Source organism: Hyperoodon ampullatus (assembly GCF_949752795.1).
Source record: "Hyperoodon ampullatus genome assembly, chromosome: 2".
NCBI classification, from domain to species: domain Eukaryota; kingdom Metazoa; phylum Chordata; class Mammalia; order Artiodactyla; family Ziphiidae; genus Hyperoodon; species Hyperoodon ampullatus.
In genome coordinates this window covers 68,895,257-68,917,904 of record NC_136915.1, presented here as the reverse complement: position 1 = coordinate 68,917,904, position 22,648 = coordinate 68,895,257, and the positions used below count along the sequence as shown (strand labels likewise).

Below are 22,648 nucleotides of genomic sequence, written 5' to 3'. Positions count from 1 at the left end.
ATAATTGAAGTTTTCATTGTTACCTATGAGCACTGGTACTACTTTAAGACAGAAAAGTAAACTATTTCCAATAATTATAACTTATAAGTTTCAAATGTTTATTTTTCTGTACCAAAAAAGACTTAAGACGTGAAAAATAAAAATAATTTCAGGTCTCAAATCAGTGGAAGATCGTGAAGGATATATCACTTCAGTAACTTAATACTTACGCTGAAACCCATTTTAAGCAACTTGTATACTACTAAGTAAGTCTCAGGTTGTTATGCCATGATGGAAAACAAAGTAATTCCAAAGAACAAAAAAACAGGAATATTTAATTTCTATCCTACAGAAATCAACTGTTAATAAGTCCTAAGAAGGCACAGTTCATAGATTTCATTGGATTTTATATCTGGAAGGGTCACTGGCAATCAACCTGTATGGTCCCCTCATTTTATGAAGAGAAGGAGGACAAAGCATGATTTGCCCACAATTAATGAGTGCTCATTAATGGCATACTTAATTCCCAGTCCAAACTTTTCCCTCTAAACACATACCTTACACTTGAGAGCTCAAGTAAATTAATCAAAAATTGAGTTTTCAATGACAGTAAAATAAAAAATGTCCTAAACCATTTACATAAATGCTACATTAATGGCACATAAACAGAATAATTTAATTTTTTAAGTGAAGGGTATAGAGAAACATCCAAAGTTTCAAACATCAAAAACTTTAAGATTCATACTTGATTATGTTTACTTTTATTTGCTCCTTGAAACTCAACCTAAATTCAGGACTATTAAATAGTGAGACTTTTCTTGGCACTGTGCCAGGCAGAAATTTCTGCAACTTGTGTTTTGGTAAATTTAAACTGCTGACTTTGGAATACAATTTTAAACTCCCACCTTATGTCTCATAGCTGGGATTTTATCATTCACATTATCTTTAACTAGAACTTATTTCTAAATTGCCACATGTGCAATAAAGACAGATATTATTTGTTTTACAGATTTCAGAAGTGTCCAGGCATGCAGAACTGTCTATAGCAATTTGTTTAACATTGTAACACATATGAGAACATGTACACATTACAGAAGGAACTGATAAGGTGAATGGACTTGTTGAATCTTCTCCAGGATAAAACATCAAATCTATGTAATACTGTTTAACTGGCATGGGTGACTTTTATAATCTTACATTTAAATAACATTCTTCTACAAAACCAAAACCAAATAGAATAAAACTTTATCTGTTTTTCAGTTTAGAGAAAAGAAATGATTCAATGACTGAACATACCTTAAAGAAGCAACATAAATCATAGAGAGAATTTCTAGGACCCAAAAAACCCCAGGCTAGGACAGGGCTGATGTGCTCACAAATGGCATAAAAATGGGCAAAAAATCCATCTGGGATCTGTTATGAAGTAAAGGAGAATCAAGTTATTTTAACCTTCTTGCATTTGCTTGCTATCCATCATATGACCAGCTCTTTTTGAGGACAGACGAAGGGTCAATGATAAGCTAGCCTAATAAGACAGTTAATACACTTAACAAGTAACTGTTAGAGTCACAGAATGCTTTAAGTAGATTTCATATCCTAGCCAACAGTCTCAATTTGCTGAAAACATTATTTCTTAAAGGCATTTTTACCTCATAAAAAAGCAATCACAGTGCTGTAACCAAGCGATAACAAGAATGTTACAATATTCCATAGCAGTATAATTTTTAGGATGAACGAGACTACCATGGTTTTAGCTAGTTCAGTAGAATTTAAGAAATTCTACTCAATCACTTAATTAGATTATCTGAAAAAGACTAAAATGAATTTTTAATTGATTAAGCACAAAAATATGCTTACTAGAACCCTAACTTTTAGTTAAGGAACCAGATATTATTGAAGCATTTAATTATGCAATGCACCTTCTTGTGAAATAGTAATACATACAGTTGTGATTTAGGAAACTCTCTAAGTTTATTAATAACTTCCTAAATTTCCTTTGTTAAATAACATCCTGTGAGATTTTGTCATAGCATCTACTGGGGATAAGTATGCCTTAAGATCCTGTCTCTTGGAGGAGTTATCTTCTATTTTACAGGCTCCAAGACATCTTTTAAACTTCAAATTAAAAATATATTATAACAGCAGTTACCATTTAATGAGTACCCACTATACACCAGATAATATGCTAGGTTCTATTTAATTTAATAAAACGTTCCTGAAAAATTAGCTCATGTTAAGATCATTTTAATATGTAAAAAGTGAGACTTCAGAGGGGTTAAAAAACCTATCCTGGGCTTCCCTCGTGGCGCAGTGGTTGAGAGTCCGCCTGCCGATGCAGGGGACGCGGGTTCGTGCCCCGGTCCGGGAGGATCCCACATGCCGCGGAGCGGCTGGGCCCGTGAGCCATGGCCACTGGGCCTGCGCGTCCGGAGCCTGTGCTCCGCAACGGGAGAGGCCACGACAGTGAGAGTCCCGCGTACCAGGAAAAAAAAAAAAAAAAAACAAAACACCTATCCTAACTCACATACAGCTAGTTAGTAAAGGCCAAAAAGTTATCATGGATACACGGACTGTAGTCTAAGAGATGTTCTGCATATATTAAAATTCTAAATCCCATACTTATATTAACTATATATATTAACTATAATAGGAATTCAGACAGGTAAGAAGTTAGCATAGGCTGAAGTAGAAGAGTCATGCTTCACCAAGGAATAACGTGAACTGAAACAGTAGGTAAGATTTATTTAAGTAGACAGGATAGAGTATGACATTCCAGGATAGGAAATAGTTCCCCAAGATGTAAGATATATAGCTATCTGCAGATACAGGAAGAATATTAGTCCAAGGCATGAGATTTATACTAAGAAAGAAATACGGTTAGGTATATTGATAATAATATTACTATCATTATTATTATGGAAACTACTACTTATTCAACTCTTTTTTATATTTACTCTTAATTTTTTTTTTTTTTTTGCAATACGCGGGCCTCTCACTGCTGTGGCCTCTCCCGTTGTGGAGCACAGGCTCCGGACGCGCAGGCCCAGAGGCCATGGCCCATGGGCCCAGCAGCTCCGCGGCATGTGGGATCCTCCCGGACCGGGGCACGAACCCGTGTCCCCTGCATTGGCAGGCGGACTCTCAACCACTGCGCCACCAGGGAAGCCCTACTCTTAATTTTATGTTTTATCTCATTTCATCTTTACAGCGGCTCTATGAGGTAGGTATTAAGTTCATTTTGCAAACAGGAAAACTGAAGGTCAGCTGAAAGTAACTTGCCTATGATCATAACAGCTAGTGCGAAAATCAAACCTAAGTCTACAAGTCTGTTCCCCAGCCCTAAACCAGTGCTTCTCAGATGTTAAGAGTTTCTAATCATTTGGGGAGCTTGCTTAAAACACAGGGTCTTTAGAGTCATTTTTTATACAATTTTTAAAGGTTACATTCCATTTACAGTTATTACAAAATACTGGCTATATTCCCCATGTTGTACAATACAACCCTGTACAACATCTTTGAAACAAGAATTACGCAAATATATGGTTTCCAGAATTATTTTTAACAAGCACCTTCTGCAGATGCTGTGAGAACTATGCTCCAGAAACACTGCACTTGGCAATATGATCTCAAAGGTATAAGGCTCAGACTTAGAAATATGGACATGACAAAATATTGTAGGTCAGTGGGCAAATGATAATAAAATAATAATAACCTACAGGTGCATAATGCGCTGTGTCAAGCACTGTTCTAAGACACTACATTTAATCCTCAAAAAAACCCATGAGGTAGAAACTATGCTCCTCTTTAGAGATGAGAAAACTAAGGCATAGAGAGGTCAAGACTTGCCTGAGGTCACAGCTAGTAGGTGGCATCTGAACTCAGGCAGCCTCACCCCAGAGTCCATCCTCCTTTACCACAGGAGTGTATGTGACAGCAGTGTGTGGTGGGTGAGATAGCCTGGAGGGTGTGGAGCATGCGAGCAGGATACGACTTTAAGATGTTTTATGGTAGGCGCTCTCAGTTGAATAAAGCAGCTAATCAATCATCATTTCTCAACTGGATTACATGAAGTGGAATCCACTATGCTAAACAATTTTTTTAATCTTAAAATATCATTAAGTGTAAAAACAAAAAAAAAGTCTATTAGCACTGTTTGCAACTTTAAAAACAGAGAAGGCAACCCAGTGCCAACAGATCACTCATCTAGCTTGAGGGACAGTGCTTATGAGCTGCCATCCCCCGCTGAGAACTGACTCACAAGTTTCTTTGACAGGAGCTTCAAATTACTTTACAAAGAACCCCAAGGCATAATGAATTTTACCTTCATCTGTTGCCTTTTCTGTTTCAACACTGACCAACAACTTGAAGCCACAGCCTAAACATATACAGAGGAGAAAAAGCAAGATTTAAATTTATAACTATATAAACTTTCCATTTAGAAAAGAGTGACTTTTATTAGAAATTCAAAGTTTAAAGATCTAAAATATTTAAAACATTAACTAAAAAGAAATAGTCCATGTTCCTTCTATTGTTTGTAAATATCAGTGAAAAGATGTTTATAAATTTTAAAATTAAATACAAAGCCACTAAAAGAAAAAGGGTGGACTCTGGTGACAAGGAACTTGGTAATTATAGTTCAAGTAATATTTTTTTCTTCAAGAATAGTAGTGCTGGAAATAGCTGTGAGTTGAGCCAACAGTCTTATTCAAATAAAGAACTAAGAAACAAAACCATAATGACAGGGACAAAAACACCCAAGTGGATCCTGAAGGAATCTGACCCTACTCTGGCATGACCCCACTTCGATCAACGTCACTGTCCCAAATCAGTTACAGAAATGGAGACATGTATCTTTTATGGTTAAAACATACTTTGAAGGAAAAGTATTATAATATATATATATATCTTTTTCCTCCAAAAATACATATGTCGTCTTTTCACTGAAATTGCTATATTTGTTTAGTCATAGAGCCATTTCAGTTACAGATAATTTTTTGTTAGGTCTGAGCTAGTTTGAAACCCAAGTGTTTTTTGAGATCTGAAGAAATACTGGGTCCTCCAGGTCAAGGCAGGGACTGACAGAAGAGCCAAAAGGAAAATTTCATCTTCAGATGTTATATATCATGCACATCTGATCCCAATATCAAAGGATGAGCTCAGTTTCCATAACAGTCGTTCTACAGGCAGACACATATATATAAATCTTATTCATCTTCCTATTTTTTAAAAAATATTTATTTTTTTGGCTGCACTGGGTCTTAGTTGCAGCACGCGGGATCTTTTAGTTGCGGCATGAGAACTCTTAGTTGCAGCACGTGGGATCTTTTAGTTGCGGCATGAGAACTCTTAGTTGCAGCATGCAGGATCTAGTTCCCTGACCAGGGATCGAACCTGGGCCCCCTGCATTGGGAGTGCGTTGTCTTAACTGCTGAACCACCAGGGAAGTCCCCATCTTCCCAATTCTGACTAATTTTCATCAAATTTAAATGATTGAGAAAGGTAAACCACCACTTACGGTTTCTTTGAAGGAGGAGTTTAGCCAGCGATTATTTACTACATTCTGTATGGATGTGGGTGGGTTTTCTAAATCTTCAAAGGAATCCATTAATATAAAATCCAAAACAACATCATAAAAATTTAGATTTTTCACCTGCATTAAATTATAAGTTAAAACAGAAATTATTACTACATAGAGCTGAAATGAAGTCTGAGCCAGGGCTTCATATTGATACATTACAACAGCAGTACATTTTTAGTTGAATCAGATTATATCTCTGACAAAAACAGAGGAAGAAGAGAGACAACTATGAGAACAACTCACCACCAGAAATTATAATTCACATGATAGTTGTTCCCTCCTAGATCCTATCAGGTGAAATTAATCTCTTCCTCCACTCTATTCTAGGAGTCCTTTGTTCATGCTTTTATTGGGTTGGCCAGAAAGTTTGTTTGGGTTTTTCCATAAGATGTTAAGGAAAAACCCGAATGAACTTTTTGGCCCACCGAATATTATGGTATCCACAATGCTCATTCTGTTGTCATTTAGTTACTGGTATATCTGCCTGTCTTCCCCACCACATCATGAACCTCTCACTCTTTCATTCATTCATGCAAATTGTATTGTACTACATGCTGTACCAGGTGCTGAGACTTCTACAGTAAGCAAACTATATGCTTAGAGGTTAGTGGGGAAAAGACAGCAATAAATAATTCCACAAATACACAATTAAAACTGTGATAAGCACAGTAAAGGAAAAAGTACACGGTACTATGAAAGCTTATGATGGAGCTTCTAATCTAGACTGGATGTCAGTGAGGGCTTTTTTCAAGGAGTGAGGCAAGCCAAGTACATGAAATACCTTGTCAAGGACTTGAAGGTAAGAAAGAACACAGTGATGTTGAGCCAAAGAGTATCACTGAAAGTGTGTCGCAGCTCTCTACAGCACGGAGGCGAGTGCCTAAAGACAGGAGGAGGGGCCAGCTCCTGCACAGTTTATGGCCCATGTTAATGACTTTGGATTTTATCCTCACAGTACTTTGGGGGGTAGTGGTGGAGGGGAGATGGATGATCAGATGTTCCTTTTTAATCTTTGGTACCTCATGAATCTATTTCACTTTTTTTCCAGTTTCAGTGAGACATAATTGACATACAGCACTGTAAAAGTTTAAGGTGTACAGTATAATCATTTGACTCACATACATCATGAAATGATGACCACAGTAAGTTTAGTGAACACCATCATCTCACAGAGATACAACACGAAAGAATTAGAAAAAAAAATTGTTTTCCTTGTGATGAGAACTCAGGATTTACTCTCTTAATGACTTTCATATTTATACAGCAGTGTTCATTATCTTTAATGTGTTGTACATTACATCCGTAGTACTTATTTATCTTATAAGTGGAAGTTTGTACTTTTTGACCACCTTCATCCAACTCCCCTTCCCCTGACCCCCTGCCTATGGTAGCCACAAATCTGATCTCCTTTTCTATGATTATGTTTGTTTGTTTGTTTTTGAAGTATAATTGACCTACACTATGTTAGTTCCTGGTATACAACACAGTGATTCAATGTTTCCATGCATTTCAAAATCATCAACATGATAAGTCTAGTCTAGATATTACATAGTTACTGACTATATTCCCCACACAGTACATTTCATACCTGTGACTCACTTATTTTATACCTGAAAGTTTGTACCTCTTAAATCTCCCTCACCTATTTCTTCACCTCCCTCCATCCCCCTCCCATCTGGCAATTACCTGTCTGTATCTATGACTCTATTTCTGTTTAGTTAAGTTTGTTCATTTGTTTTGTTTTTTAGATTCCACATGTGAGTGAAATCATACAGTATTTGTCTTTCTCTGCCTGACTCATAGCATAATACCCTCTAGGTCCATCCATGTTGTCACAAATGAGAAGATTTCATTTTTTTTTTTACGGCTGAGTAATATTCAGATTTGTATTGTTCAAGACCGTTTTGGCAGAAATGTGGAGAGCAGAACAGAGAGGAGGAAGAGTGAATGCAAGGAGGGGAGGAGCAGGCAAGAAATTCGGGAATGCAAAACCCTGGGGTAGTCCAGGGAAAAACAACAGTTACTCAGACTACCACAGGGCCAGCAGCAAAAGAGAAAAGTTGCAGAAACTGAAAGATATATAGGTGTTAAACTGACAAAACTTAGAGATGAATATGATAAAGTAGGCGAGGACCAGTGACGTGTAAAGGATGAGTCCCAGGTTTTGGGCCTGCGCAACTGAATGGATGGAATTCCTTCACTGAGTGAGGGAACACCAGAGAAGGAAAGATTGTGCCTCCGTGTTTCTGCACCTACTCTTTTCTCTGCCTAGAAAGCCTTTCAGCCCCTTGCAAACTCATTCTTTTAGCTTCCATAACAACAAAATATTCCAGGCTCATCATGTGCTTTCTTTAACCCAGTGCAGAAATCAGCCATTTTTCCAAGAAGTCCTAGTTCCTTTTAGCGGAGAGTGGTACTTAGAAGTTAAAATCTGTGTGCTACAAATAATTTCTTTTGAGGTGTTTCTGCTCCCAGACCCTCTCAGTGAATAGAGCTAGGAAGTTTATGTGTGTTTATGTATATGCAAACCTTTCTATTTATTTCCCTATCTATCTATCTATATCTATCTATCTATCTATATTGTAAACTATGAATTTACACTGACAGCTCCAATTCCAATCCTAGCTTTTTTATACCTCCCTTCTCTGACAGTGAGCTATCTGGCTCTGATCATTCTTAACATATTTGTTTGTTTGATCCTGTGTATGCAGCCAATTCCCTGGCCCCACTGAGCTGCCACTGTCCTACCTGAAACCATCCTTGCACAGGCTACCATTACCACCCTGCTGGGGCCTGCTCATTGACTTCTGGATGGAAGAGAGGGAGAGAAGGAATGAAGGGCTTCCTAAAAAATAGTATTTTCACCTGCTGCCTCGATGTATAAAGACTGTGGTTGCTCTTGTTTCTGACTCTGTCGTAGCCACCGTCACACAATTGGTTTTACTGTCATTTAACAAGGACAAGGAAACAGTGGCCTCAAATTATGTAAATATTATGAGTAAATAACTAAGGGGGACAACTAGTATAAAAAATTTGAACTTACTCCTCTAGCAGCAAGTTCCATTTCAGTACTATCCCAGTGATCAGTCTGCTCTAAAAAATAGATCATTTCATCAAAAACTTCTTCAAACTTCTTCGGATTCTGTAGAAGAAAACACACTTTAATCCTAAGCCTGACTTTATAACAAGGCTCAAGCCTACAAAGTAAATAAGTTACTCTTCAAATAAGTTTGTTAGATCTTCATTCTATTAGGTAACTGAATTAAAACGCACTTTCAAGGGATGCCATATTCATTTGATTTAATATTTTGTTAGTCCAACATTTTGCAGAAGCCAAGACTAAGAATGTAAGTAAAATGTCATAAGCAAACTGCTTACTACTCAAATATGTGTGCTTATTTAGGTCAGTCCTTAAGATGAAAACTCGGTTACAGCAGATACTATGTGATGCTTTCGATGCAGTTCTATTCCTTTTGGAGGAACTCTAGTTCAAATCAGTGGGTTTATCTGCCTTGGGAAGGCCAAGAAAAGCAACATAAGATTTACACTGGGTTTATTGTCTTTTTAGTGGTAGCAACTTGATAGGCAGAACAAGCTATTGTGTTGTTTTAATTTTAATTTCTTTGACTATAATGCTATGGAACTTTTTCATAAAATCATTAAACATTTTGTTTCTTGTTAAAAAAAAAGATTTACATTGGAATTGCAAGTAGTTAATATCACCCTAAATTTATGTTGTATTTTTTAAAAATTTGCTTTCCCATTTATCATTTATTTAATCATCGTAAGAACTCTCTGAAATAGGGTACCATAAATAAAATTCTATTCTACAAATGAGGGAACTGAGGTTCAAAGGGACGGGGTCTGAAAACCAGGTGTTGAAAGGGCTCAGAGGAAGTCTGGTTTTTGTTTTTTCCCTCATCATCTGGACACAACCTGCATAAAGGAAAGTGGTTCCTCATAGTCTTCATAAAGTTCTTGTCATTGCTTCTGCCTCTGTCAGTCCCATGAAGATGAGTAAGAGGCAGCTCAATTTGTATTTCCAGATTTCTGAGATCTATACTACTTCCTGGAACCTTCTTACTGAACAGGATTGAGGGACGTAAGAGAAGAGGTATTAGAAATAACAATAGTGGTGGCTGTAGTAGCAGATCGAATGATAATTCTTACCATGATAGTCACAAGTTTTACGGCTAATTGAGAATAATTTATCAACTTGATCAAAACAGTGTGAACTTTATACAAAGAAAATAAATGAACCCAAGTAGAAATCAATGCTCTTTGGGTTACTTATTTATTTATTTTTTGGCCATGCCACGTGGCATGAGGGATCTTAGTTCCCCAACCAGGGATCAAACCCATGGCCCCTGCAGTGGTAGTGTGGATTCTTCACCACTGGACTGCCAGGGAAGTCCCTGGGTTATTTATTTTCAATATGTGAACCTTTGTAACTATCTACAAAAACATTTTCTTCTATTAAAAGTTTAATGCATCTTAATCTTCAGCTCAACTGAAATAACAACAATAAAAAACCTGCCAACAAAACAAGTTTACCTTTCGTGCTTTTACAATTAACGCTGATAAAATTTTCCTCCCACTTTCAGCAAGGAATATCCTGTTGGCTGTTTCTGAAAGAATTACCTGAAAAATATCCATCCCCAAACAAAGAAAAAAGAGACCTATAATTAATTTGAATGGACATTTGACTTTATAGAGTATCTATGCATAAATAACTCAAATACAGTCAATACATGGTATGTGACTCTATTTCAGCAGGCAGACCACAGAAAAGGTCCTAAGTTACTAAAATATAAATACCTCTTGAGGGCTTCCGTGGTGGCGCAGTGGTTAAGAATCTGCCTGCCAATGCAGGGGACACGGGTTTGAGCCCTGGTCCGGGAAGATCCCACATGCCGCAGAGCAACTAGGCCCAAGCGCCACAGCTTACTAAGCCTGCGCTCTAGAGCCCGCGAGCCACAACTACAGAAGCCCATGCACCTAGAGCCCATACTTCACAACAAGAGAAGCCACTGCAGTGGGGAGCCTGCGCACCGCAAAGAAGAGTAGCCCCTACTCGCCGCAACTAGAGAAAGCCCACGCGCAGCAACGAAGACCCAATGCAGCCCAAAATAAATAAATAAATAAAACAAATAAAAATTTTTAAAAAATACTTAAAAAAATAGCTCGTGAACATATAATAAAAAAGATTAAAGGGAGATAAATATGAATTTAAATTCTGTTCAATTTCATATTAGAAAATCCAAAATAAATATTATACAACTCCAAAACATAGAAAAATAAAGATAATTTTGTTGTTAAATGACCTTATTTCATTTTAGGAAATCGATGATTTCACATCTGATTCAAATAAAAACATTCTAGAACACATACTAATTGATAGTAAGAAAAAGGATCTATATTTTAAGCAGCAATTTATACACATACATCTTTAGCATCAAAATATTCTATTCTGACAAAATGTGGTAGACCCAGGAAGTTATAGCAGAGGATGACAAATGGAGACAAATGAAGAGAAACAGCAGGCAGGGAAAATAAACTTAGCAGACTTTTAATTTGCCAATAGGAATAAGGATAATAAAGAGCAAAGGGCTGTCCTGTTTATATGCAACTGGACTCTATGGCATGAGGGTGGGGATGAGTGGCTGGGTGAAGTCACTTACTGTTAAAAAAAATACCTGAAAAGCCTGTCGAATACAGTGAAGTTTGGCAAGAAAATCACTGTCTCCTAGGCACTCCAACATTTCAGTTCTAAGTAATAAACAGGGGAGACAACTGTTAAAGTGCATTTAAGATCAAGCCTACTACAGATTTGGACTCGAACAAGGCTTAACCTCGGGACCTTAATAAAAAAACACATGTCTTTTCAGTACTGACAAAACATGTAAAAATAATTCTTTTTGAGCCTAAAAACATATTTTCCCCTATTCTAATAAATATTTTTAACAAATATCAGACAAACATAGCAATAGCATCTTAATATTTTTTATAAACATAAGCAAGATACCTAAGCACTCTTGAGTAAATTTTTCCTTCTTCAACTAAATGCATGGCCTCTTCGTAAAAAGGGCAGTGGCAAAGAGATTCCAGACTGTAGATATGCTGTACTTCTTTGTGTTCTGCAAGCTAAGAATACAGTGGGTTAAAACAGACTACACTGATACGAGAAGAAAAACTATAAAAAATAGAAAATAGGATCTTGCTAATATTAAAATATACTCAATTTTATCAAAATGTGAAAATAATTCAGTAAGATTTTACAGCTAGTAAAGATCTGAATTCATTTTATTTCAAAATTCAGTTGTAAAAAAAGAGTAAAACTTTATAACAAGCTTAGTTAATTCTGAATCCAACTACAGTTCACCAACAAGAAAAACTGATGATGAAGCCTTGAAAAAAAAGAAGAGAATTTTATCATCCAAAGAATGCTAAAAAGTATTATAACTCATGATTGTAAATGAAGTAAAGTTTTCTATAAAAACACTGTAATAATCTCAATTTGGCTAATTCTAGGGAATTTTTTTTATATGTAGCTTCGACTAACCTTTGTATAACTGAAGAATAGTCATGTACATATGGCTAGCATAAAAACTCTACAAATGAAATTCCAGCCTTCTGATAGTTCATTAAAAAACAACAAATTTGTTGTACAGCAGAAACTAACACAACATTGTAAAGCAATTATACTCCAATAAAGATGCGAAAAAAAAGAAAATGATGACAAAAAAAAAAACAACACTGCAAACACTATAGAGTTGCCAGCTAAGCAGGAGAACTCTGGAGTGATTTTATTTTTCAATACCAGGTGATCCATTTAAATGGGACACTGTAGAGGTTTTTTGTTTGTTTTTAATAACAGCTTTACTGAGAGATAATTCACATACCATAAAATTCACCTATTTAAGTGTACAATTCAGTGGCTTTTTAGTATATTCACTGGGTTGTACAATCAGCACCACTTTCTAATTTCAGAATATTTTTACTATGCCAACAAGAAACCCTCTGCCCATCAGCAGTCGCTCCCCATGCCCCTTTCTCTCTAGGCCCTGGAAACCAATAATCTTTCAGTGTCTGTGGAATTTCCCACTCTGGAAACTTCACATAAATTGAATCAAGTAATATGCAGCATTCTGTGTTTGGCTTTTTTCACATAGCATAATGTTTCCAAGGTTCATCTATAACGCAGCATATATCAGTACTTCATTCTTTTTTATGGCTGAATTGTAGGGATATACCACATTTTGTTTATCCTTTCCTCAACTGATAGACTTGTGGGTTGTTCCCATTTTTGATAAACATGAATAAGAAAGACTGCTTTGAACATTTATGTACAAGTCTTTTTTTTTTTTTTTTTTTTTTTTTTTTGCGTTACGGGGGCCTCTCACTGTTGTGGCCTCTCCCATTGCGGAGCACAGGCTCCGGACGCGCAGGCCCAGCGGCCATGGCTCACGGGCCCAGCCGCTCCGCGGCACGTGGGATCCTCCCAGACCGGGGCACGAACCCGCGCCCCCTGCATCGGCAGGCGGACTTGCAACCACTGCGCCACCAGGGAAGCCCCTATGTACAAGTCTTTTATGTTTTCAATTCCCTTGAGTATATACCTAAAAATGGAAGTGTCAGATGGTAACTTTATGTTTAACTTTTTGAGGAAACTGTTTTGCAAAGTGGCTGCACCATCTTCCATTCCCACTAGCAATGTATGATGATTTAAATCTTTTCACACCTCTGCCAACAATTGTTATTGTCCATTTTTTTTTTTATTATAGCCACCCTAGTGGGCGTGAAGTGGTTTAAATTTCTCTAATGACTAATGATGTGGAACATCTTTTATCTCCTTATTGGCCCTTGTATATCTTCTTTGGAAAAATGTCTGTTCAAATACTTGGCCCATTTTTAAATTGGGTTATTTGTCTATTTATTGTTGGGTTGTAACAGTTCTTTATATATTCTGGATATAAGACCTTTGTCAGATACATGATTTTCAAATATTTTCTCCCATTCTACTGTCTTTTCACTTTCTTGGTGTCCTTTAAAGCACAAAAGTTTCTACTTTTGATAAATGCCAATTAATTGTTTGTTTTCTTTTGTCCGCCTTAACTTTTTCTTTTGTGCAGAGCATCAAGGTTGGCCAGAGGTGAGAGGTTAGGGACTTCTAAGGTCTTTCCTGGACACATGCATAGCCCTGCACATGCTTATGGCCATCTAGATTCTCAGAAATACACTGGAGCTTTTCAAAGCTCCCTATAAACATCTCATTGCCCAATTTTTCCTTTTAAAAATTGGGCAATGAGGCAGCTCCAGTGTTAAACAATTACCACTGATATTTTTCAACAAAGGCTCTAGGGATGGAAATTTTGCACAGAGCAAGCTCTAAGTCAGGTCAAATAAAGACAAGTCCTAAGAATGGAGCTCTGCAAGGAGCTGCCATACAAACCAAATAGTGACGATTCTCTAGTGATGGGACTTTTGGGAAGCTCCAAAGCCATTAAGTTTCTTCCAGTGGCTGCTGAGCCCCTGATTTTTAGTTACCATAGTTAGTTATGAAGCTGTTGGTTTTCAAGACTCCTGTGGAGAGAGGGCTAGAAATAGAACAAGTTAAAAATTTACAAAGTTTACTGTTCTCATGGAGGTTCAGCTATTTTCCTTGAATAAATCCTCCTTGAATTTTTACAAATGTTTAATTTTCAGAGTTCTGAAAATTTTGATTTTTGACAATTTTTGCCAGTGTTTCCATTGTTTCTGTGGAGGAGATCTTTGGAGGTTTTTGCTCTACTATTCCAGAAGTGTTTCTCCATGCTGTAGTTCTGGCACTTCATATGCACCCATGCTGGGCTAAATGCTTTAACTTGATTATCTCATTTCTTTACAACCACTCATAAAGTAGGTACTATTACTATCCACCTTTTACAGGTAAAGAAACAGAGATTTAGATTAGCAGGAACTTGCCCAAAGGCCCACTACTAAATGGTAGAACTTAAAACCAGGCATTCATTCCAGAGCTTATATGTACTTTTAAATATCAAACTATACGTACTCTCCTATCAGCCTTATCCAAAAATCCAAAGGAGAATAAGTTTACACATCAGCATTATTTAGGACAGTATATATATATATGTCTATTAGTCCAGAGGCAAAAAAAAAAAAAAAAGTAAAAAAAATGACAATACCTGACATTATATACTGTCTGCTTTAAGTAATATTTCCCGCATGTTTTAAGGAAGATATATTATGCTAAAGGCAAAGTGTATTTGAGGTTAAAAAAAAACTAACAGTTTAAAAAATTAGAGTGGAAATTCTTTAGATATTAAATAATTTAAAGTTTTGTACCACTGTCAAAACAAATAGGATCTATGTACACCTACCAGCAGAGAAAAATTCTAAGGAGGAAACTGGAGCTCCAATTAAACTCTCTACATAAAATAATTTATACTAATAAGAAGTGAACAAATCCAACAATGAGGGATTCCAAGATCAAGTCTTGATTTTTTAGTCTATCTTGTTTATTTGTTGGTTTGGCTGAGGTGATAGTTTAAGCCTCTTAAAACAAGCCTGCAGCTGTGAAAATACATCATATTGAAGATTTGACACTGGCTAACATTATCATCAATTCTTCATAAGAGACAATGACAACTCAGAAACAATCATTTAAATAATGTCTTAAGGGCTTCCCTGGTGGCGCAGCGGATAAGAATCCGCCTGCCAATGCAGGGGGCACGGGTTCGATCCCTGTTCCAGGAAGATCCCACATGCTGCGGAGCAACTAAGTCTGTGCGTCACAACTACTGAGCCTGCACTCTGGAGCCCGTGAGCCACAACCACTGAGCCCACGTGCTGCAACTACTGAAGCCCACACACCTAGAGCCCGTGCTCCACAACAAGAGAAGCCACCGCAACGAGAAGTCTGCGCACCACAACGAAGAGTTGCCCCGCTCGCCACAACTAAAGAAAGCCCGCGCACAGCAGCAAGACCCAAGGCAGCCAAAAAAGTAAAAATAAAATTAAATCTTAAAAAAAAAAGTCTTAAGTTTTTTAAAGCAAAAAGAAAATCACTAAGATGATGGCTTTAATTCTCATTTTAGCATGTATCTTAGAGGAAGAATTTTTTTGACAAAATTCCCAAAAACTTTTTAAAAGGTTTCAGAAAAAGATTAACATTTTACTAGAGCTGTTACTTCAGAAGCAGTCAGAAACACAGTTTAATCCCTGCAAAACATGCAATTTACCATGAAAAAGGGTTCTTTTTCTTTGCTGGCTGAAACTTGAAACGTCCTTTATTTCTAAATTATTTAACATCCCAAATTACTTCCCCCTTGCCCTCCATGAGATGCAAGAGGGACTACGTCTTATCCTCTTTGACAAGCAATGACTTTGCTGAATGTGAAGTAGTATTTTTAAAAGCCTTAATATTTTCTAAAGCCTCTGAACAACCATGAAAGAAATGTCCAAAGTTCCAAAACTATTATAAGCTGGGGCATAAATAGGCTAAGTTCAATTTTAATATGGACTATTTTTTACATTTACGTTTTCCTTTCAAAATAATCACGTAAAATTACAAATAGGACTTACAGTTAAAGAAAGCGGGCTGATTGTATCTCCTATGTCACTAATAGAAAAGAAATAAAAAAGGAAATAAACCCACAATAACCACCTTCTAAAACGGCCCTCATAATGATTCTCTCTTCCTGGTACTTCATGCCTCATCCCATGTTGAAGAGGGCTGACCTGTGTAACCAATAACATATAGAAATAATGGAGTGTGATTTCTGAGGCTAGATCATAACAGTCACTGCTTCTGTCTCACTCTCTCTTGGGGAAGCCAGGTGCCACGTTGTGAACAGGCTCCAGCAGTCTTATTGAAAAGTCCATAAAACCGTAAAAACTTAGGTTTTCTACCAACAGGGAGCACCAACATGCCATTCATGTAAGTGATCTTGGGGCAGATTCTCCAGCTCCAGTTAACCTTCAGATGACTGTAGCCCCAGCCAACATACTTGACTACAACTTCACAAAAGACCTCAAGCCAGAACCATTTCCAAATTCTTGACCCTCAGAACAATGAGATAACAAATATTTGCTATTGTTATTATTGTATGGGAAATAACTGGGGGAGTGGGCAGGCGTCCAGTCTCAGAATTTCTGGAATCACTTCTTTGTGCTGGCAACCTCAGTGACCTTGAGCATGCTGAACTTGCAGTCTTGATCAGGGGCCAGTCTCCCCCACTGTGACAATGTCACCAATCTGGATGCCCCTGAAGCAGGGGGACAGGTCCATGGACATATTCTTATGTATTTCTGGATGTAGTGGAGGTAGTCTCAGCGGACAACAATAGTCCTCTGCATCTTCATCTTGGTCAACACACCAGATAGGATCTGCCCTCAGATGGAGACATTACCAATAAAGGGACATTTCTTGTCAATGTAGGTGCCCTCGATGGCCTTCCGGCTGCCTTGAAGCCCAGGCCAATGTTCTTGTATTGTGGGAGCTTCTCCTCGACAGTTTCTCCAAGCAGGACCCTCTTTTTATTTTGAAAGATGGTATCTGCTGCCTTTGGTAGGGAGGCTCAGTCCAGGAGTCACTCCTTATCTAATATATGCGGCTTCACAATTAAATACCAAAACGATGGGCTCCTTAGATTAGCCCTAGGATTTAGTTCTCACAGGACTAACCCTAAGGCCCAAGAGCTCCAGAAAACTACCCCATAAGACTTGGATTTTAAGAAGGTGACTCCTAAAATGCTTGTGCCTCTATTAAACTCCAAGTGTGGAACCCCCAGGACTTAGAAGGCTCTAATCTAGATTAACACAAAGACACATGCCCTCTACTTGATTTAATCCCTAGGAAATTGAGGACTCTGGCAATTAACTCCCAAGCTGGGGCATGTGGTCCACTTTTTAGCACACACTTCTGAGACCCAGGACAGGACCTACAGCCTTGGCACCAGCCCCCAGCCCACACCTGAATTCTACTGGTTTTAGGACAGTAAATTGTGGGTAATTTATTACATAGCAACAGATAACTAATATAACAGTGGAAATAATACTAAGAGCAAAAGGAAGACACACAGATTTCCAAACACTGGAAAGCAAATGGAAGTGTGTGGACAGATGAAAGAGATGAGGAAGCCACAGTCCAGAGTAAGTTCAAGAGGGGATACAGTCAAAGAGGAGACATTTGCTAAGCAGAGCCTCAAAGAGAACCAGGCTCACAGTGAGCAGGTATGAGGGCAGGACTGAAGAAGAGGGATTGAAAATAGTAGTTTAAATGACAGTCTGTCCAAACAACTGTAGTTGTCCTATATCTTATTCTACTCTCTGCCCCAGAAAAAAAGAATTTGCAACCAGAGAACATTTCTCTTTAAAAATTACTTGAACAGGGGCCTCCCTGGTGGCGCAGTGGTTAAGAACCTGCCTGCCAACGCAGGGGACACAGGTTCGAGCTCTGGTCTGGGAAGATGCCACGGAGCAACTAAGCCCATGCGCAACAATTTCTGAGCCTGTGCTCTAGTGCCCGCGAGCTACAAGTACTGAGCCCAACTGCCACAACTACTGAAGCCCACATGCCTAGAGCCCGTGCTCCGCAACAAGAGAAGCTACCGCAATGAGAAGCCCACGCACCACAACGAAGATTAGCTCCCGCTCACTGCAACTAGAGAAAGCCCTCGGGTAGCAACGAAGACCCAATGCAGCCAAAAATAAATAAATAAAATAAACTTATTAAAAAAAAATTACTTGAACGGAAATTCCCTGGCAGTCCAGTGGTTAGGACTCCATGCTTTCACTGCCAAGGGCCTGGGTTCAATCCCTGGTCAGGGAACTAAGATCTCACAAGCTGCGTGGTGCAGCCAAAAAACAAACAAACAAAAATTACTTGAACTACCTGGGGAAAGTAAGTCTGCTAGGGTGAGTGATGGGTCCCCCAGAGTAAGGCCCTCTTCATTCTGCACCCAGGTGTGCCCTATTAGGCTCTTTACAGACCATTCATCCTAAAGAAAAGCCTGCCAATCAGCAACCTCAAAGAAGTCAACTGAGCCCAGTTATCCTTCCTGTTCACCTATTCAAGGAAGAAACAAACAGAAAACAATGCTCTAAACCTCCACAATCTACCTAAGGAAATCAGTTCGGTCACCAGCTAAGCTTTCAAATTTAAAAGGAAAACCACTGGCACAAGAATGAAAGCCCAAGATAAAAGAGACAAATTGACCCCAGAGGAAGTAAGATAATTCTGGATTGCTAAAAACAAGTGCTATCAAGTCAGAGAGGTACAGCAAAAGCTTTCCAAGCTTCCTTTTAGACTATGAGTATAGGTATCTGAATTATAAGAAATAAAATTTTTTCTCTTTAAAGAGCACCCTAAAATTTATATATTAAACATGCCCACAGTGCAGAGTGGTAATTCTAAGAAAAACTAAATTTACAGCTAAAAACGCTCTCTCTGCAATATTAGTTTCTACCTATCAAATGACAATCTCTTTAACAGATGGGAGAGTTAGGAGAGTACTCAATGCAGTCGTACCCTAACATTAAAAAGACTTTTCAGAACTTGAAAATTAAGCTAAGTGAAAGAACATCAAACACAAAAGATCATATATTGTGTGATTCTATTTGTATGAAATGTCCAGGATAGGCAAATTCATAGAAACAGAAGGTATAGGAGTAAGTGCCAACGGCGATTAGGCAGAGAAAAGGGAGTGATGACCAATAGGGAGGAGTTTCTTTTGGGGGTGATAAAAATGTTCTAGAATTACAAAGTTTGCACACCTCTGAATATACTAAAAAACACTGAATTGTATACTTTAAAACAGTGAATTTTATAGTATGTGAATTATATCTCAATAAAGCTATTATTTAAAAAAAAGACTTTTCAGAGAAAAAGGGCTCTGGTTCCAAACCAATGTTTGGCAAAGCTTATACAGGAAAATTTTGTTAATCACTTTCACAAATGATGACCAACCTTAGAGAAAAGCCTATGCCAGGACTTGTTCTAATCTAAATAGGTGAAAACTCTTTCTGATAATTCTGAATAAAGCTTTCAAATGATCACACTGTTTAACTTCATAAGGAGTTCTGGTCTTATTTTCTTAATAACTTTCTTCATTAAGCAGTTTTTCTTAAGTGCTTGGCATACAGTAAATGCTATTAAAAACAATTTAACAAACATTTCTTAGTACGCAATTTATCTTGGAACATTCACATTCTGAGATCATACATTTATACCCTAGAAGCATTCCTAGGGTTTCTCAGATAGTGAGTCCTTCTTGTGGTATTCATGCATTTTGTTTTCCATAAGATTTTTTTTAGTTTATCAAAGCTTTGTTAACTTAAACCACAAATTTAAAGTGACTACAATGAATACTTGGCAAAATATTTTTTAAGGTTGCATATTATAAAGAAACTTTAGAGCAATTTGCTCTAAAAGTATATTGTTCTTCACAGTGGAAAAAATGCAAAGTGACTTGCAATTCTCTTTACAAACCATTTAGGACATAAGTGTCTACAGCAAGAAAGATAAAAAGCATTTGACAAAATAAAACATCCTTTTATGATAAAAATTCTCAACAAATTGGCATAGAAGGAATGCACCTCAACATAATAAAGGCCACATATGACAAGCCCACAGCTAACGTCATATTCAACAGTGAAAGGTCGAAAACTCTTTCTCTAAGATCAGGAACAAGACAAGGGTGCCCACTCTCACCAATCCTATTTAACATAGCACTGTTAAGTTCTAGCCAGAGCAATTAGGCAAGAGACACGAAGAAAAGACATTCAAATCAGAAAGAAGTAAAATTGCCTCTGTTTTTACATGATATGATCTTATACACAGAAAGATCCTAAAGATTTCACCAAAAAACTATTAGAACTAATAAACAAATTCAGTAAAGTTGCAGGATACAAAAATCAATATACAAAAATCAGTTCCATTTCTATGCCCTAAAACAAACTATCAAAAAGAGAAAATAAGAAAAGCCCATTTACAATAGCATCAAAAAAGTAAAACACTTAGGAATAAATTTAACCGAGGAAATGAAAAATCTGTAGAGTGAAAACTATAATATTTTGATGAAGAAACTGAAGAAGACACGAATAAATGAAAAGATACTCATGTTCATGGATCAGAAGAATATTGTTAAAATGTCCATACTACCTAGAGCCATTAGAGATTCACTGCAATCCCTACCAAAATTCCAATCGAATTTTCCACAGAAACAGAAAAAAAAAACCCTAAAATTTGTGTGGAACCACAAAAGACCCCAACTAGCCAGAGCAATCCTAAGAAAGAACAAAACTGGAGGTATTTTACTTCCTGATTTCATACAATAATACAAAGCTGAAGTAATCACACAGTATCATACTAGTACAAAAATAGACATAGACCAATGGAACAGAACCAAGAGCCCAGAAATAACCCTTGCATATAAAGTCAACCAATATTTGACAAAGGGGCCAAGAATATTCAGTGGGGAAAGGACCCTTCAATAAATGGTAGCGGGAAAACTGAATAACCACATGCAGAAAGACACTGGAATCCTATTTTACACCACTCACAAAAATTAACTCAAAATGAATTAAAGACATAAACATAAGACCTGAAACCATAAAACTCCTAAAAAAAAAAGTAGGGAGAAAAAGCTCCTTGACATTTGTCTTGACAACAATTTTTTGGATATGACACCCAAAGCACAAGCAGCAAGGCAAAAATAAACAAGTGGGACTGAATTAAACTAAAACGCTTCTGTACAGAAAAAGAAACAATCAACAAAATGAAAAGGCAACCTACAGAACGGGGAAAAAATATTTGCAAACCATCTATCTGATAAGGGTTTAATATTCAGAGGGCCTGAATAGACATTTTTCCAAAGAAGACACAAATGGCCAACACGTACATTAAAAGGTGTTAAACATCACTAATCATTAGGGAAATGCAAATCAAAACTATAATGAAACATCACCTCAAACAGAATAGCTATCAGCAAAAAGACAAGAGATAACAAATGCTGGCGAGGATGTGGAGAAAAGGAAACCCTGGTGCATGGTTGGTAGAAATGTAAACTGGTACAGCTACTATGGAAAACAATATGGATGTTCCTGAAAAAATTAAAAATATAATTCAGCAATCCTACTTCTTTTCTGGGTATATACCAAAAAATATAATTCAGGGCTTCCCTGGTGGTGTAGTGGTTAAGAATCCACCTGCCAATGCAGGTGACATGGGTTTGAGCCCTGGTCCGGGAAGATCCCACATGCTGCAGAGCAACTAAGCCTGTGCACCACAACTACTGAGCCTGTGCTCTAGAGCCCACGAGCCACAACTACTGAGCCTGCATGCCACAACTACTAAAGCCCGTGCGCCTAGAGCCTGTGCTCCGCAACAAGAGAAGCCACTGCAATGAGAAGTCCAAGCACCTCAACAAAGAGTAGCCCCCACTTGCCGCAACCACAGAAAAGCCCGCATGCAGCAATGAAGACCCAATGCAGCCAAAAATAAAATTAAATAAATAAAATAAAATAAAATAATTAAAAAAATATATATGTATATAATTCAGCAATCCTACTGCTTTTTGGGTATATATCAAAAAAAAATGAAATCACTATCTTGAGATATCTATATTCCCATGTTCACTGCAGCACTATTCACAATAGCCAAGAAATGGAAACAAGTCAAGCGTCCATCAATGGATGAATGGATAGAGAAGATGTGGTATACATATATTTATATATATTCAATGGAATATTATTCATCCATGAGAAAGAAAGAAATCCTGCCATTTGCAACAATATGTATGCGGCAGGGCCTTGAAGGCATTATGTTACGTGAAGTCAGACAGAGAAAGACAAATACAGTTCACCCTTCAACAATGTGGTGGTTAGGGGCGCTGACCCCCCATGTGGTTGAAAATAGTCATCCCTTGGTTTCCTCAAAGGACTGGTTCCAGGACCTGCCTCAGACACCAAAATCCTCAGATGCTCAAGTCCTATTGTTGGCCCTTAGTATTCGCAGTTTCACATCCTCGGATTCAACCAACTGCAGATTATGTAGTATGTATTTATTGAAAAAAACCCATGTATAAATGC

At 37.5% G+C, this 22,648-nt stretch overlaps 1 protein-coding gene across 2 annotated transcripts in view; it reads right to left on the bottom strand.

Annotated features, from left to right (window-relative positions):
- MIGA1 (mitoguardin 1) overlaps positions 1-22,648 on the bottom strand; it is a gene marked incomplete at its 3' end in the record, with an annotated part of 94,228 nt that overhangs the window by 685 nt on the left and 70,895 nt on the right. For both annotated transcript variants that reach the window (XM_079727110.1, XM_079727111.1), the window contains 7 exons: positions 11,583-11,701; positions 11,254-11,326; positions 10,112-10,198; positions 8,601-8,699; positions 5,495-5,629; positions 4,301-4,354; positions 1,276-1,392 (listed from right to left, as the gene is read on the bottom strand). In XM_079727110.1, coding sequence (XP_079583236.1) covers positions 1,276-1,392; positions 4,301-4,354; positions 5,495-5,629; positions 8,601-8,699; positions 10,112-10,198; positions 11,254-11,326; positions 11,583-11,701 — 684 coding nt within the window. The remainder of the gene's footprint in view (positions 1-1,275; positions 1,393-4,300; positions 4,355-5,494; positions 5,630-8,600; positions 8,700-10,111; positions 10,199-11,253; positions 11,327-11,582; positions 11,702-22,648) is intronic.